Source organism: Phragmites australis, chromosome 5, assembly GCF_958298935.1.
Source record: "Phragmites australis chromosome 5, lpPhrAust1.1, whole genome shotgun sequence".
Classification (NCBI taxonomy): Eukaryota; Viridiplantae; Streptophyta; class Magnoliopsida; order Poales; family Poaceae; genus Phragmites; species Phragmites australis.
In genome coordinates, this window is record NC_084925.1 from 27,816,712 (window position 1) to 27,831,519 (window position 14,808).

The window sequence follows — 14,808 nt, forward strand, 5'->3', positions numbered from 1 at the left end:
AAAGCTTATCTGGTTCGTGACCTGAATAGCGTGCCTGGTGCTCCACTAGCCCAACATGAATCGATTCTCTTTTTAAGTCTGTTTCACTCTTCTGAACTGTTGCAGTTGTTTGGATAACTTTCAAACTAGTTTTCCATCTTATTTTACCTCTGAACTATTCGGTTCAAGCTCTAATAAAATTTGTCCTTTTTGTTTCTCCTCGTACAAGTTGCGTTTTAAGTTCAAATTTCATGAGATGATAGACATCATAACCTATAATACAAAAATGTTTTAAGATTTTTTCGTGATTATTTCATGTCTCGATGTTTAAACATATGGTATGATGTCTGACACCCCATAAAAATTGATGTCAAAACATAACTTTTCTAAAAAAAATCTATTTTTTAACATATTGTATGATGTTGCCTGACACCCCATAAAATTTGAACTCAAATCATTACTTTTCCAAGGAGAAAAAACAAGAGACAAGTTTCATTAGGGATGAACTGACCCAACTTTAATTTGGGGTAAACTGAAAATTTTCATTTTCTGTTTGGTTCGTCTTCGTGAAGCTGAAATATATCTAATACAGGAAATATTGCAACGAGTCGAGTTTCACAGGATTCTCTTCCTGTCATGTTTGGTGGACAGCTTCACCGAATTATTCCGTCTTAAAGGGTGAATCTACTACAGAATGGTGGCAACAAGTCGAGTTAGGGAGTTGAGCATAAAAATTGTGGGAGCTCAATTAGCTTGAGTTCAAATTCGAGCCGATCTTGATCAAGCTCCGAACCAAACATAAGTAATGAATATTTCAACAATTTTCAGGGTGACCTGTGTCACTCTGTGATAGGACTTGACCAAGAATGTGAGAACATTTTCTGCTAGTACTTGTTACATAGTCTGGCAATACATATACAGAAACAAGTACATGGAATATCTTATCACATGGTCGAGTTCATCTTCGTAGGAAACATAACATACCACCTAATTGAGCACACAACAACTTGGTAATACAAAGCAAACAACAGGAAGTCAAAACGCTCTTAGGCCCTCTCTTGAACGTACAGGAATTTCGCTGGATTTCTGTAGGTCCGGAATTGTTCCTTGCAATGGTACTATAAAATTCCGACGAAATTACTATGTTCTGGACAGGCTACTGCTGCAGAATGCAACTTATGAAGCAAACCCCACAACAAAAAGATAGAAAGTTATCAACATAAATATAGGTACATATTTGTGGTCCGTAGCTCGATCACCTGGACTTGCTTTTCTTTGAAAAGATGCCTCCAACCAAAGAGATCCCACTCTTCTGCTTCTTGTGCTTCTTCCTGGCCTTTTTGCTCTTCACCTTCCTCTCCTTCCTTTCACCCGAGTCATCCTCGATCATCTTGATGGTCAGTGCCTCCGAGAGGCTTGGCAGGTACTCCAGGCTCGCCATCCACTCCTCGGCCCGGCTCTCGTCCCACCGGTCGCTGCGAACCCGGCCGTGGCCATGGTCGTCGTCTTCTCCGGTCGCCGGTGCGCCGATGATGGCGACCTCCTTCCCTTTACTGAGGCCAGAGAAGACGGCCAGGCCCTTGCTGAACTGCACAGTCAGGCTGGACATGGCCACCTCCATCTGGGACTGCCTCCGCCTCAGCTGGACCAGCTCGCCCTTGGCCTCTGCTAAGTCTGCCTCCAGTTTCTTCAGGCAGTCCATCGTCATGGATGAGGCCGCTGGAGGTGCAGTGGACTCGCTGCTCGCATTGGAGCCGCTGCCGCCACCCGCGTACCGCTCACCGAAGACCTCGATGGCCTCCCGGACCGACTGGAACGGCCGGGAGGTGTCGACCTCGGCGCGGCGCACAGCAGAGGCGGCAGTTAACTCCATGACCATGGCGATGCAGGTGAGGCCACGGGGGTGACCGATGGCGAAGGGTGGTGTTGAAGTAGGCATTGTTCTTGGTTCTTTTGTCTTTGCTTCTACTTCAAACACCAACCGGAGTAGCAGCAGAATACAGGCCTTGTGTCGAGGTCAAGTAAAAACCGGTAGAGGGGAAGAAGGGGACTAGTCACTAAAGGCACAAGAGCTTTTTTATAAGTGGAGGCTGCAGGAGACAGGGAGTTTAAAAGGGCAGACCAAAAGCAGTTGGCATACTCGACCTCTTTTTTCTTTTCTTTTCTTTTTTACAGCAACCACTCTAGCAATGCTTCAGCAGGCCTTCAAGGAGAGAAAATGCTTCAGCAGAAGGCAACGGAAATAATGGTCATTTGCAGGAAGATCTTAGATCTGGAGGCATACAAAGATCGATGCACAAAAAAGAAATTGCATATGCACCTGGGTCAGCTTAACACGGTAGCTGATGGGACAAAATGGAATCATGTTTGCACGACCGGAACTGTTACAGAACTTCAGGTGATGAACTGACAGCATGAGTGATTAGCTCCGCACAAATAGCTGTTTGGGTCTGAATACTGAAAGTGAGAGTAGGAACAGCTATTTTCCAACAAACAATTCACCAATAGAACAAGAATATAGAATACAGTTCTTATGAGAAAGGTAAATTTGTCAGTACTGGTGAAACTGTCAAGAACTCAAGTATATAAAATCATAATACATTGCTAATAGCTAAAGGCGTGTTCACTTAGGTTTTTACAAACGAAACAGGTCGAGCAGACCATGATAACCAGAACACTATAATCAAAAGAACGAGAAAAGGAGACAAAAACTTATTACAAAATGGAAGAAAACTTATACTGCGTGCCCACAAGTTTGATGAATGATGACAATCTATAAGGCAACCCACTTGACGAGCAAAATTGTCACTTTGTATCTATCAATGGCGTGACTGGTAAAACAGAGGTCGGTTAGTGAATGTCCGACCATTGGCTCTGACAAAATGTGTGATGCCAATACAAACACCAGCCCACAGAAGTGATAGCCACAAATGGCGAACATCATTCCGGGCTGCAAAGATATTTAAGTAGTTAGCTGTGTACATGCAATGTAAAAATATAGTTTCAATCAGCCTGTATAATCGAGTCAGAGTTCACAGGTTCACATAGTTAGGATGGCTCTAACTTTAATATCATGCACATAATACTACCAATTCGAGCTGATGACGAACATTTGACACATTGATCAATTTTGACTTACAAATTTTTAGCGTTCAAACACTAAGTCAAAATCAAACATGGATAAAAAGAGCCCATTTTGGTCCATATACTATTGACAGAATCTAATTTTTACTTTCAACTCCAAAACTGTTTGCTTCAAAAATGCCAAAACCAACGCAAATCACATCTCAAGGATGTTTTCATAGGCACTTTTGTTTGATGTGGCTAATACATCATCAATTTTGCCATGTTGCCTGGCACATCATCAACATGACCATATGGCCATCAAATTGAATCGTAAGACTCTTCATTGATTCATGAAAACATGAGAACAAAGAAATATTTTTAGTGGATTTTTGTCCCATTGGTTGCATTTAGATTTTAATATTCGATACACACTCTTCTTTACTTGCACAGACAAATTATCAAGGTTGCATATTAAGCAGTAAAGCCCTTTTTCAAAGGGATGAGCCTAAAGGAGACTTTTTATGAAACTATTCTTTTATTTACAGCATGAATTAATTGTAGATATAAAAATGGATAGCAAATGCTGCAGCTTGCCACATTGCAGGAGAGCATTGATCAGAATAAAATTATTACAGAACACCCAAAATTGTCTGTTTCTGCAGAGTCTGAATTCTTACCTTGTCTTAGTGACATCATCATGAACATTAGAGCTCCCAGAACCAATGCAAAAGCAAGGCGGAAGGACTGTAAAAGAAAATTGCATGACTAAGAGTTTTGTTCTGTTGGAAAATATAATAAACACATTCTCGTGTTGATCCAGCTGTTTTCCACAAATAAAGACTATATCAAGTGAGTGTCAGAGAGATTGTGTATGCACGTGCGCCTAGTCAAAACACACCCACATGCACATCAGATAAAATGTGAATGATTTCAGAGGAATTTTCATTTAGCAATTCACAATGTAATAACTCCATGTGTAAAGAGCAACTCCAACCTATAGCAAATTGTACCCACCGCATAACTCTGTAGAAGTCCCGCTTTGCTTGGCACTGCCATGTCTCGACTAACAGATGTCATGTAATGTCCTTGAAGAAGATCCATGGCATCCTATGTAAGATAACAAATAAATATTGAAGCATTGCCTATAAAGCACCCGGGGCAGACATTAGGAACATGAATTTTATAGAGGATGCATTGATCATGCTTTGACATATGTTCCTCCTGCACTAGTGAAAATCCTTGCCACTCAAATCAATTATACAACATCATGTAAGCTGCCATTTCTCATCATAAATTTCAGCGATTTCTTGCTTGGGCTTAGGCCCCACTGCAAGAATTTCACTGGCACTTATATATCATTAACATAGCAAAGCTACTAAGCTAAGCTATGGAGAGTTGACATTTGGGGCACCATCAAAATGATGAATCGACAAAGTCAACTGTTTACCTGATTAGTACCATCAACAAAGTTGTTCAAGTAGTATCTAGCAAGTGCATTCCGCAGATCATTCAGAATTCCCTGAGTAGTTCGCTTTCCGTACCTAATAGACAAAAACAAATGTAAATATGGACAAAGTAACGAAGAATAAATAATAAATTATCACCACTGTCTTTCATTTTATAATACCCAATCACGAAACATAATGAATGTAAATAAACCAGCAGTAATTTATAGTTACAGAAACAAAAGCATACTACTTAATATACACTCAATCAGTCTAGTTGTTAATCTGGTATTATCTGATGTCCTGTTGCACAGACGACTAGTAAAAAGCATATCAGCTTTATATTAGGCCATTATTCAGGTGATACTGGTATAGAGACTCACTGCAACAGTGGTCACGGGGTCTTTTAACTCTTCATAACCTCAAAGTGTCACATAAATGTAAGTGCGCATCTGTGAGCAGACTCGAGGCAACAAAGAATACTACTATTCTTATTTAGTGTAAATTGGAAGTAGCTCCTATTCTTGACAATAAAAAAAGAGGAACTAAAAATAGAATAAATGCACTTAAAAAGAAGAAACATGCAATTTTTGTTCTACAGAAATTACCGAACAAAATCTCCCTTCAGAGCAGGAGTTCCAGAGTACTGAATGCTTATTGCATCTCCATGATTGGCCCACACTGAAAAGAGGAATCATTTCACTCCAGCAACATTGTCTATAGACAGGCATGGAACAATACAACAACGAACCCAGGTTAGTTACATAATACTCACAAATTTTGTAGTTTGCATCGAAGGCTGGATGATTGCTTATTGTATCATCAACACCAAGAACTCCTACTCGTTGGAGCTGGCTTTCCAGAATTTGTCTCCCAATCATGCTCTGTTTAGAGATTGTCACAGTTCAGGTATGTAAGCAAAAGTGCAACAACGGGATGAGAACGAAAACATAAAAAAGAGCAATAGTAATGATACGGTATAGAAGGATGTATCAACATGAGTACAATGATTTGCCGTTAATTAGTTATATGCAGCTAGATGGAATTGAAGCTACTTTGCAAGTTGAGGCATGGGATTCTTACTACATCAGTGTTACTAGTATTTCTGTTCAAGGCAAACAATCTAAGACCAAAGAAGTGTCCAACCTAAAACAATATAAAAAGAGTAAATTTTGCAAAACTATACTTTGACAAATTTATCATAAAACTACAGATTTAAGCAATAGTTTGACAGAACTATAGATTTAGTGCCAATTTTATCGCAAAACTACATATATTTTGGTATAATTATCGCAAAACTACAGATTTAAGCAACAATTTCACAAAACTACAGATTTAGCGCCGATTTTATCGCAAAACTACAAATTCTAGAAGAGTTGTTCCCAGCCCCGTTACCATGACGACCGGGCCCAGCTTGCAATCTCACAGTAGCTACCAGCTCATGAAATGGACCGTCTGAGAGTTCATGTAACTGCAAGCAGGGCCTATTCGTCAGGTTAACAAGTCTGCGATAGAATCTATAGTTTTACGATAAAATCGACGCTAAATTTATAGTTTTGTGAAATTGTTGCTTAAATCTGTAATTTTGCGATTTGCGATAATTTTGCCAAAGTATCTGTAGTTTCATGAGTTCCCAGACGGTCTGTTTCATAAGCTGGCAGCTGTTGTGAGACTGCAAGCAGGGCCCAGTCGTTATGGTAACGGGGTTGTGAACAACTCCTCTAGAATATGTAGTTTTGCAATAAAATCGACGCTAAATCTGTAGTTTTGTGAAATTGTTGCTTAAATCTGTAGTTTTGCGATAATTTTGCCAAAGATCTGTAGTTTTGCGATAAAATTGACACTAAATCTGTAGTTTTGTTAAACTATTGCTTAAATCTGTAGTTTTGCGATAATTTTGTCAAAGTATCTATAGTTTTGCGAAATTTACTCAATCAATATTGATCACGCATTTCTAAAAGTACATCAATGCATACCCAGTATACCAGTTTGGACATGATTCACACTTCAAAAAGACATATGTTTGCAAGTTCTGCATCTGTCTGACAGTTCGTCTAGATTGTAATACTACAATAAAAGGATGAAGAATGCCCTTAGCCAAACAACGTATCATGTCTTACATAGGTTTGGAAGAAAAAAGGGGAAGCCATTAGGAAACTGGATGACTCAAATGACATTGCATAGACAGATTATTCGATAAACAATAACTGTTGAAGTACATGTGAATATGTGATAAAGCTTTACTCGGAAGTATGTACCTGAGTTACATTGGTGCGATCCAAACAATCGATACAATTTGTTCTCACAGTGCCAGTCTGCTCCTCAATTTTCTCGCCTTTATCATTTATAAGAAAGTACCTATCACATAACCATATTAGCAAGACCATGGGAAGGAACGATAACATCCAGAGATGTAAGTTTTTGGAAACAAAGTATGAAGGAACATATTACTAAGATATATAGAAAAACTCAGGTTCAGAAAATATTTTCCCTTTTTATCAGAGGAGATCTAGAGCAACGAGACAAGGCGATAATAAGTCAATAATAATGTGACTAACACAAGTGATTAAATGCATTTAACTTTTCCTACTTAGCCAGGAACTTCAAATACCCAAAAAAAAAAATCTATAAAGTAGGTCCTTAATGCATCTGTACTAGTGTCTCAAGGTTCCAACCAATATTCAAAGTGACAATGTGCAAGATTACATCGGTTTGGCTTTGAATAGAAAAAAAAAATCATTCTATATCTGGTCCAGTTAGCGCGAATTCAGCAATAGACCAGATTAAAGAACTAATGATTCAGTCGAGCCCAAGTCCTATGCAGTTAATTTTTGCATGACAATTTGATGTGTGATTGGTAGTTGTGTGTTAGACCAAAGTACAATTGGTGGATGATTTGGCCCTATATAACAAGGTTCCTTCAACAAACAGCAAGAATGTATAAAAATGATAAAGGGTATGACATGGAATACTATATTATATCACCTAGCAACATACCTATGTTTCTTAAGATAGTCCTTGATCTGTTCATACAGCTGAGAAAGGCGTTCAAAGTGAATATGACCACAAACTCGGTGGAAGTCGAAGTGCACATATCTGCATGACATAAGCATGCATACATGCTTAGCTACAATATGACATGATAGGAGCAGTGAGCAGTCCACGGTGGAGAAAGAAACTGTTACCTTAAATCTTCACTGAGAATAGGTTCGATAGATTTTGCATATTTTTCATGGAGGCGACCTTCACCACCACCCTGAATATAGGAATCAAACAAGGGATGAACATTTCATGGAAGATAGAATGAAGTCAATAAGTTAGCACTATTAGGGAAGACGTGAAGGTGTATGCTCTATCTAAATGACCTATCTGTCAGTTGTCACCACTTGAACAATATCACTATACTCTATGCAGCATAAGCAGGAAGGAATAACTTTATTTCATTTCAACAAAATAAATATGCGCACTTGGGGAGAAAAAGCATGCAAGTATGCAAAATACATATCAGAGGTCAATCCTTAAAATGAAAATTGTTATTCTGATTTTATAAACCAGACATCATAATGAGGAGCAGAACCCATACACAATGATTTTTTTATGGAGGAAATACTTCTGACTTTCCTAGTTTTGGAAAATCATAACACTAAAGTTAGTTCAAGTCCAAGAGCACTGTACTTACTGTATTGACAAGATCAACAGCCAAGACAGCTCCATATTTCTTTTGCAAATCATGGAAGTGCCGCTCAAGTACACGAGGCTGGACAACAGAAACCAAGATAAATTATGAAAAAAATAAAATAGTGAACATAGGTTACTTCGCAGAGTATTAATTAGCTAAGCTAAGTTAGGATAGTGTACAATGTCACCGAAACGTATAGTGCCATTATAGCAACAAAGTAAAGAACAAAACAAGGAATAAGTTGAGCTAGCTCACCGCCTCCTCTTGTCTAACAATGTCAAAGCTAGGTTTATATGTCAAATCAACAATCTGCTCCCACAAGAATGGTATAGAACCTCGAATCTACAAAACATATAATTTGTCAAGGTATTTGAAAGATTTCCACAACAACAAACTAATTAAGACTGAAACACAACTTAAAAGTGAGGCCACCAAAAAGGCAATATTAAGGGTTGATTTTAAATTGTGTGATGAAACCTACTTGTACATAGGATGCGGTAAACCCTTTTGATTGCATTATCTGTTCTGATTCAACAAAGTTTGCAGCATGTCCCTCTGGATCAGCTCCTCGTCTCCACATTCGAGTACCTTCAAAAAAAAATTTAAAAAAAGCCTCGTGAACCATTATTCGATCATATGCCATTGAGTCTCCCAAAAATGAGAAGCCAGGATGCAGTTAAAACTGATCACACATAGTAAAACATATTCAACTAAAATGTTAATGAAAGGAAAGATGTGAAAGAAACTTATTTCGATGCCTAAAACCCTCACCTATCCTCCGCGTGCACCTACGTGCAATTAGGGTCACATTTACCTTCTCTGACCCAACTTCTGCATGGATATTTTGAAAACCTGATATTTAGTTAAGTTGCAGAAACTTACAATAAAATACAACCCAAATAAAACTTGACTTGGAATTAAAATATAATACATCATCTGATATCTCTAGTAGCGACCTAGTTGAAATGTCACAACATGCCAAGGATACTGCCTTGAATTACTGGCAATAAGTACTGGTCCAGCTGTCAAGGGAGAAAGAAGCAGTCAGAACACTTTGCATTGGCTCTTAAATCCAAAGTGAAATGACGTAAGGGCCTGTATGGAAAGGGAGGATTGCTCAAGGAATTTTCGGGATTTCGTTCAAATTTGAACTAAATCCTAAGGATTTGGATACCAATCCCTCCTATCCAAACAGGCCTTAAAGATAATGTTAACCTTACTTTGTTCTCAATTAGAGGTTCTAACAAGTAACTGTTCCATAGAAATCTTGGTTCTGCCTGAAAAGAATTATGCTAATTGATCAGTAAGAGTAGTTAGTAAGGTACAAGAGTTTCATTTTTACATGTCCAACATATTACAGATTTAGTACAAGCAATTCTTATGCACTGATGCTCAACTCAGCAGAGCTAAATTGCATATTTCTGCACTATTCACTGAAGTTGATATGAGTAGCTACTGTGCAAAAGTTCATAGTCTATTTTATGAGGTTGAAGTCAGATAAATTTCTTTTTGTCAAAAAACTGTTTTGTTCTCCGCTCTCACACCATAAAGTTCTACCAAATATTAAAATACACATTATCCATGTCGAGGGATGTGGTTATTGATCATACAACAATTACTTAGGATCATCTTGTGAATTTGTAGCATGCTACTGAAGTCATTAGCCATTACCAATGCAGAATGGCACACTTTGGGACTAGAGGCAAACAGTGCAAACTTTGTAGTGCCCAAAAGAATAGTCAGCAACACTTTTAAATGCCACCTCCTACCACCAAATCCATCTTCCCGGCTTATAATAAAGCAGACTACGGCTATGATACTGTACAACTTAAGCATTTCCATGCTTAACCACATAAAATTTTGATTTTAGCCACATTCTGCCACTTCTTTGGACTAAAAAAACAGCTATGTGACATTCTTTGTAATACTAAAAGTAGCAACTAGCAAAGGTAACCTGGTACTACATATACCAGTAAAGCGTAAGGACCAGAGCCTTGCATACTATAAGAAACAATGGAGAAAGATAAGGTTTCCCATTTGTAAGCAAACTCTGGAATTAAAAATGGAGAAGGAAACAAACCTGTCTCCAAAGGGGAAGTGATCTATATTCATCACCTAGATCATATAGCCTCTGTGCACTGGAATAGAACGGACAAAGATAAGCATGTGCATTACAAAAAACAATACAGGAAAAAAAATCCAAGAGCTAAATTAATAGAGCCCATGCATATTCTATTATAAATTCTCTCTGCATTGAAAAGGCAAATGCTTCAACTATAAAGCTCTCAAGAATGTAACTGACAATGTTTAATAATATACTCACGTAAGTGTTAAGTTAATATCGTAGGAGAAGTAAAGGCCTATAGTCCTCTCTGCAGCATCCAGGAGTTCCGAAAATTCTGTTTCCATTTTTTTCTGCCAACAGCATATTTGAACGTTCAAATGGAATATTGATGGAAACAATATAACTAGGAATAAATAAGCAATGTTGATATGTTATACCTGCTCGGCAGAAGAAGTGCTCAGTGCATTATTGCAAGGAAGAACTTTGAGTCCTGTCACTTTAAAAATTGTGTGTCCCAAGTAGGATCCCACACAATCACGGTCCGTGATCACCAGAAAATATGATCCAACTGCAAGTTTGAGCACTCCTATCACACCATAAACTGTTTGAACTTTAGGATTTGTAGAGGATCCACGTGGTGGCAACTCTTCAACTAGTTTCATTGTTCCACTGGCTCGGCTAACTGACAAATACAAGTCAGCAAGTCCATCAATCGGTTCAAATATATAACAGTCAGGAAATTCCCATATTCTCAGTCTTGTGTGAAGTGTAGATGAAGGGCGTGCATCATTTGCCCCATCCATGCTGGGATACCCTAAAATAAACAGGTGATGCTAACATTAGCAAGCATAATGATGAACAATCACATGGTCAAATTGGCGTTTAGTGTACTAATCAATTTGAACTACAAAAAATATAATGCATGTCAAGATACTGGAACGGTGGAACCAGAAGGCAAATATATTAAAAGAACTACAGTGAATATACTTCAGAGTCTTCACTTTTTCATTAAGTCTCCAGCTGTAAAAAGGGAAAAAAACAGTTGGAAGGCAGTCATCGACACATTGAGCTACATGCCGCCAATGATGCCTACTGGAACCTTACAACACAAACATGAGCAGTATGGCTCGAACCATCATCCTTAACGGAAAGAAAATAGATAGGTTGAACCTTCAGCTTGGGCAACTGTAAGATGGCTGCGAGTGCCTGCGCAGCCGAACAAGTGGCGTGTGACGGAGCAGGGCAAACGAGTTTTGGAGGCACTGGGGCTAACACGATTCTGCCAAGAAGGAAGAGATCTACTGCCATGAATTCTGCTATTAACACGCCGGCAAACCGAAAGAATGCATCCTGTAACTAGAGCACCACAGCTAGCCATTCGCAGCTAGCATTCGGGATCTTGGGCCATGAGGAATCTGAGTGTCGGTCTGATCCTATAGGCTGTTGAAGACAGATCAGGATCAGCTGAGTTGAGCATCAAGCAACAACTAACAGTTTAAAGCATAACAAAAATTCTAAGAATGTGGGTAGCCAAATAAAATGTGGAAAAAAAGGGAGGCAGTCTCCATCTACTAGGCGCGCTATTCAGAACCCATGAGCATGCATTTCAGGCACCACAGAAAAGAGGAACACTCGTTCTACGATCGACCACGGAGACGAGCGGGATACATGCATATCCAATTAACCATAAATCCCGTAAAATTAAGCAGCGTGGCGTGCCTACGGCGAATTTCATTCAATCCTGCGCGCGACCGGCGGCAGCTTCGATGCCCCCACTCGCCCCGATCAAACGAAAATTTCAGGTTACCGGAGGAACCGGACGTACCGTGGAAATGGGCAGCTCCCTCCTGCAGCTAGCTAGGTGGGAGATCGCCGGTGTGGACCGTGTGGTCGCCGGAATGGGGCGGCGACTCCCTCGAGGCGATTCGGAGTCGGAGCCTCGGAGCAGAAAGACCCGATCTGCTTGTCTGTTTGTGGGCCCCGCACAGAGCATGGTGATGATTGGTTGGTCCCTTGCGAGACAACTTGGGGCGGGAGCTTGAGGGGCAGACGGGCCGTGAGCAGGAAGGGTTAGGGCTCCTGAGCCCAACAAACCACTTGAGCCCCTAGGCTGTTTTCCACAGGCCGCCGCTACCGCCGTGTGTCCGTGATCATGTGCCGCCGCCACGGTGAGCCCAACCTGATGACGTAAAGTGTGAGCACGTGATCAGCCCGAAGACACCTATACACCAGCTTTGCATCCACTGTTATACATGTCCCTCGGGACCCTTGCTGATACTTTGCGCATGCATCCATATTAGATCCTGATGTCTCCTCTTCCCCACGGTGGCGGATGCAGAGGAGAGGTTCAGGTCTGACTTCACGCTTGTGAAATCAGAGGTGCATAATACTTTGTGAGAGGAGTACAATACATGCGGTTGAATATTGTTTACATTCACTATTTATTTAAATACTATAACAATTTTACTATTTATAAGAGCAATGTAGCGTCAAATCTTATCCATAGACCCACAACATTTCTACAAAGTCAGAAGACCTCGATTCGCAGAGGAGCGGTCTCCCACTCCCATCCATGGTAAAAAAAAATGTTGAGGGACTCTAGGTGCGAAGCAGTAATGGATCCGCCACTGCTCCTCCAGGTTGGGCTGATCCGACCCAGACGTCTCCACCCCTCCAGGTCGGTCTCCAGCCTGGCTCAGCCATGGTTGGGTCCTGCATGCCAAATGGGCCGGCGAAGAAGCTTCCAGGAGCAGGGTGCCGCCGCCGTACGTGGGGCTCGCAGGGTCCGCGTGCCAGCTACATAGATGCGATGCGCCCCGCCGTACAGCGTGCACCCCGACCAACGGTGCAGCGCCGGCTAGCTAGTGTCACCAGCACGTACAACCAGTCACGCTCACCCGGTAGCCAAGCCTTATCACAACACGTCCTCTAGCAGCACCAGCGGGCCGGAGCAAATGGAGGACGACTTCACCTTCCCGGCGCCGGGAGGGGGACGCCACGACGACGGCCCGGCGGCGCTGCCCGCCACCCACCTCGGCAGGATACAGCTTCCCGGCGTTGCAGCTCCAGGCGCGCCCCCTCTGTGGCCGTTCGCGGCCCCGCCCGTCGGCGCTGCAGCGACGGTGAAGGAAGAAGAGGCTCCGGCGCCAGCGTCAGGGAGAGGAGACGCGCGGGAGGAGGAGGAGGAGCGGGAGCTGGAGCGTCTCGTGGCCGCCGACGAGGAGAGGATGGACCTTCTGTTGGAGGGCGCCGCCGCAGCGACGGCCCCGGCGTCAAGGAGCGGCGGGCGTGTAGGTGCACAGCTGCCAGAGCGCCGTGCCGAGGCAGAGGAGGAGCAGAAGGCGCGCACGGCCGCTGCCGACGCGGAGAGGATGGACCTGCTGTGGGAGAGCTTCAACGAGGAGCTCCTCCTGCGGCGCGCAGGCTCCAAGGCCGCCGCCGATCATCCCGACGGAGTGGCCCGGCCGGGGCTAGAAGACCAAGGCTCGCACTTCTGCCACTCGCCGTCGGACGCCGAGTCCGAGGAGACGTCGTCGTCGGAGCGGCGGTACGGGTGCGCGCCCACGATGCTGAGGGCGTCGTCGCGGGCCGGCGGGGCCGGGCACTTCTGCAGTAGCCCCCGCCGACGGAGCCGGGGCCGCGGGACGGCGGCGGCAGGGGGGTGGGCGCTGCTGCTGAGGCTCTTCCGGAGGCTGCTCGCCGTCGACAAGACGGCGTCCCGCCCCCACAGCATCTACGTACCATGATGTTCCTACTCCCGATACCACAGCATCTTACCGCAATTACATATTTTTTTAAAAAAATGGAGAAGCTAGCTCAATTAACCAAATGCTTGTACCTCTGGAACTAGAGTTCTGTAAATATCGACAAAAGCAAGGATCACTTTTTGCTCTGGATATGTTTTTTCTTGCTCCCATTTATTTTTATTTTTTGAGGTGGTGTGTGTGGAACCGTGGATGAGCAAAGTGCTGTGATTAAAGGAAAAATATATCCCTTGCTAATGGAGTATCAGTCATGGTACAAATTAAAGCAGCTAACCACCAATGCTATTATTCTGCGATAATAAAGTGTCACCTTTTGTCTCAAGTGGTAGCTCAACCAAGGAGTGAGAAATGCATTCATTCTCAAAAGCCAAAAAATATGAAAAAGGTAAAATATCTCTAATGCATGTCGTATGATTCCCATGGAAGCAGCAAAGAGGAGAGAACAGCGACAGCCAACGACCAGCCTGATTGTAACAGCAGAGCTGTACGTTCAATTCCACGGCTGCTTCACCAGCCAGATTCTGAATTATCATCAAGTGTTGGGCGACAACAGTGTTGCGACGAGTCAAACTATTGTTACTACATGTCATGTAAGCTAAAGCGATGCTTCATTTCTTGCGACAGTCTAACTAATGGCTACCTACCGTGTTGGGGACGCAGTAATAATAAGTTATAGATGTCGCGGAAGATCTTATAGCTACTACAGGAATTCAAGGAAATCCTTTGTGGTCCGGAGGAGGCCAAGGGTCACGTACAACTACGCTTCGCAAATTAGTTGAAAACCGGTTGATTTTTTAATTTGAAGTAAAA

The 14,808-nt window shown here is 42.2% G+C and overlaps 3 protein-coding genes across 6 annotated transcripts; 1 reads left to right on the forward strand and 2 right to left on the reverse strand.

Moving 5' to 3' along the window:
* Positions 1–1,012: 1,012 nt before the first annotated feature.
* LOC133919079 (uncharacterized) lies at positions 1,013–2,430 on the reverse strand. The gene is made up of 2 exons (XM_062363327.1): positions 2,300–2,430; positions 1,013–2,182 (listed from the first exon to the last, which is right to left on the reverse strand). Exon 2 carries the CDS (start codon positions 1,916–1,918, stop codon positions 1,235–1,237), a length of 684 nt encoding a protein of 227 aa, XP_062219311.1. The 5' UTR covers positions 1,919–2,182; positions 2,300–2,430; the 3' UTR covers positions 1,013–1,234.
* Positions 2,431–2,546: 116 nt separating this feature from the next.
* On the reverse strand, positions 2,547–12,228 carry LOC133919078 (phosphoinositide phosphatase SAC7-like). 4 transcript variants are annotated; one of them, XM_062363322.1, is made up of 20 exons: positions 12,060–12,228; positions 11,405–11,674; positions 10,672–11,048; positions 10,493–10,584; positions 10,250–10,307; positions 9,390–9,446; positions 9,158–9,191; positions 8,941–9,021; positions 8,651–8,757; positions 8,425–8,511; positions 8,170–8,247; positions 7,676–7,746; positions 7,488–7,586; positions 6,749–6,848; positions 5,266–5,374; positions 5,099–5,171; positions 4,493–4,586; positions 4,060–4,152; positions 3,723–3,789; positions 2,547–2,929 (listed from the first exon to the last, which is right to left on the reverse strand). In XM_062363322.1, exons 2-20 carry the CDS (start codon positions 11,610–11,612, stop codon positions 2,799–2,801), a joined length of 2,016 nt encoding a protein of 671 aa, XP_062219306.1. In that variant the 5' UTR covers positions 11,613–11,674; positions 12,060–12,228; the 3' UTR covers positions 2,547–2,798. The 4 variants fall into 4 exon arrangements, with proteins under 4 accessions (XP_062219306.1, XP_062219310.1, XP_062219309.1 ...); XM_062363323.1 differs by having other exon boundaries at positions 2,785–2,929; positions 4,040–4,152; XM_062363326.1 differs by lacking the exon at positions 11,405–11,674 and having other exon boundaries at positions 10,672–11,038.
* A 753-nt stretch (positions 12,229–12,981) lies between these two features.
* Positions 12,982–14,245, forward strand: LOC133919080 (uncharacterized). The gene has a single exon (XM_062363328.1). It carries the CDS (start codon positions 13,189–13,191, stop codon positions 13,978–13,980), a length of 792 nt encoding a protein of 263 aa, XP_062219312.1. The 5' UTR covers positions 12,982–13,188; the 3' UTR covers positions 13,981–14,245.
* Positions 14,246–14,808: the final 563 nt, after the last annotated feature.

Coding starts and splice junctions, on each gene's coding strand:
- LOC133919078 (XM_062363322.1), bottom strand. CDS start 11,612: ATGGCTAGCTGTGGTGCTCTAGTTACAGGATGCATTCTTTCGGTTTGC. Junction 7,747..8,169: donor CTGTTGATCTTGTCAATACA/GTAAGTACAGTG, acceptor TCCTATATTCAG/GGTGGTGGTGAAGGTCGCCT. Junction 4,153..4,492: donor TTGTTGATGGTACTAATCAG/GTAAACAGTTGA, acceptor TATCTTACATAG/GATGCCATGGATCTTCTTCA.
- LOC133919079 (XM_062363327.1), bottom strand. CDS start 1,918: ATGCCTACTTCAACACCACCCTTCGCCATCGGTCACCCCCGTGGCCTC.
- LOC133919080 (XM_062363328.1), top strand. CDS start 13,189: ATGGAGGACGACTTCACCTTCCCGGCGCCGGGAGGGGGACGCCACGAC.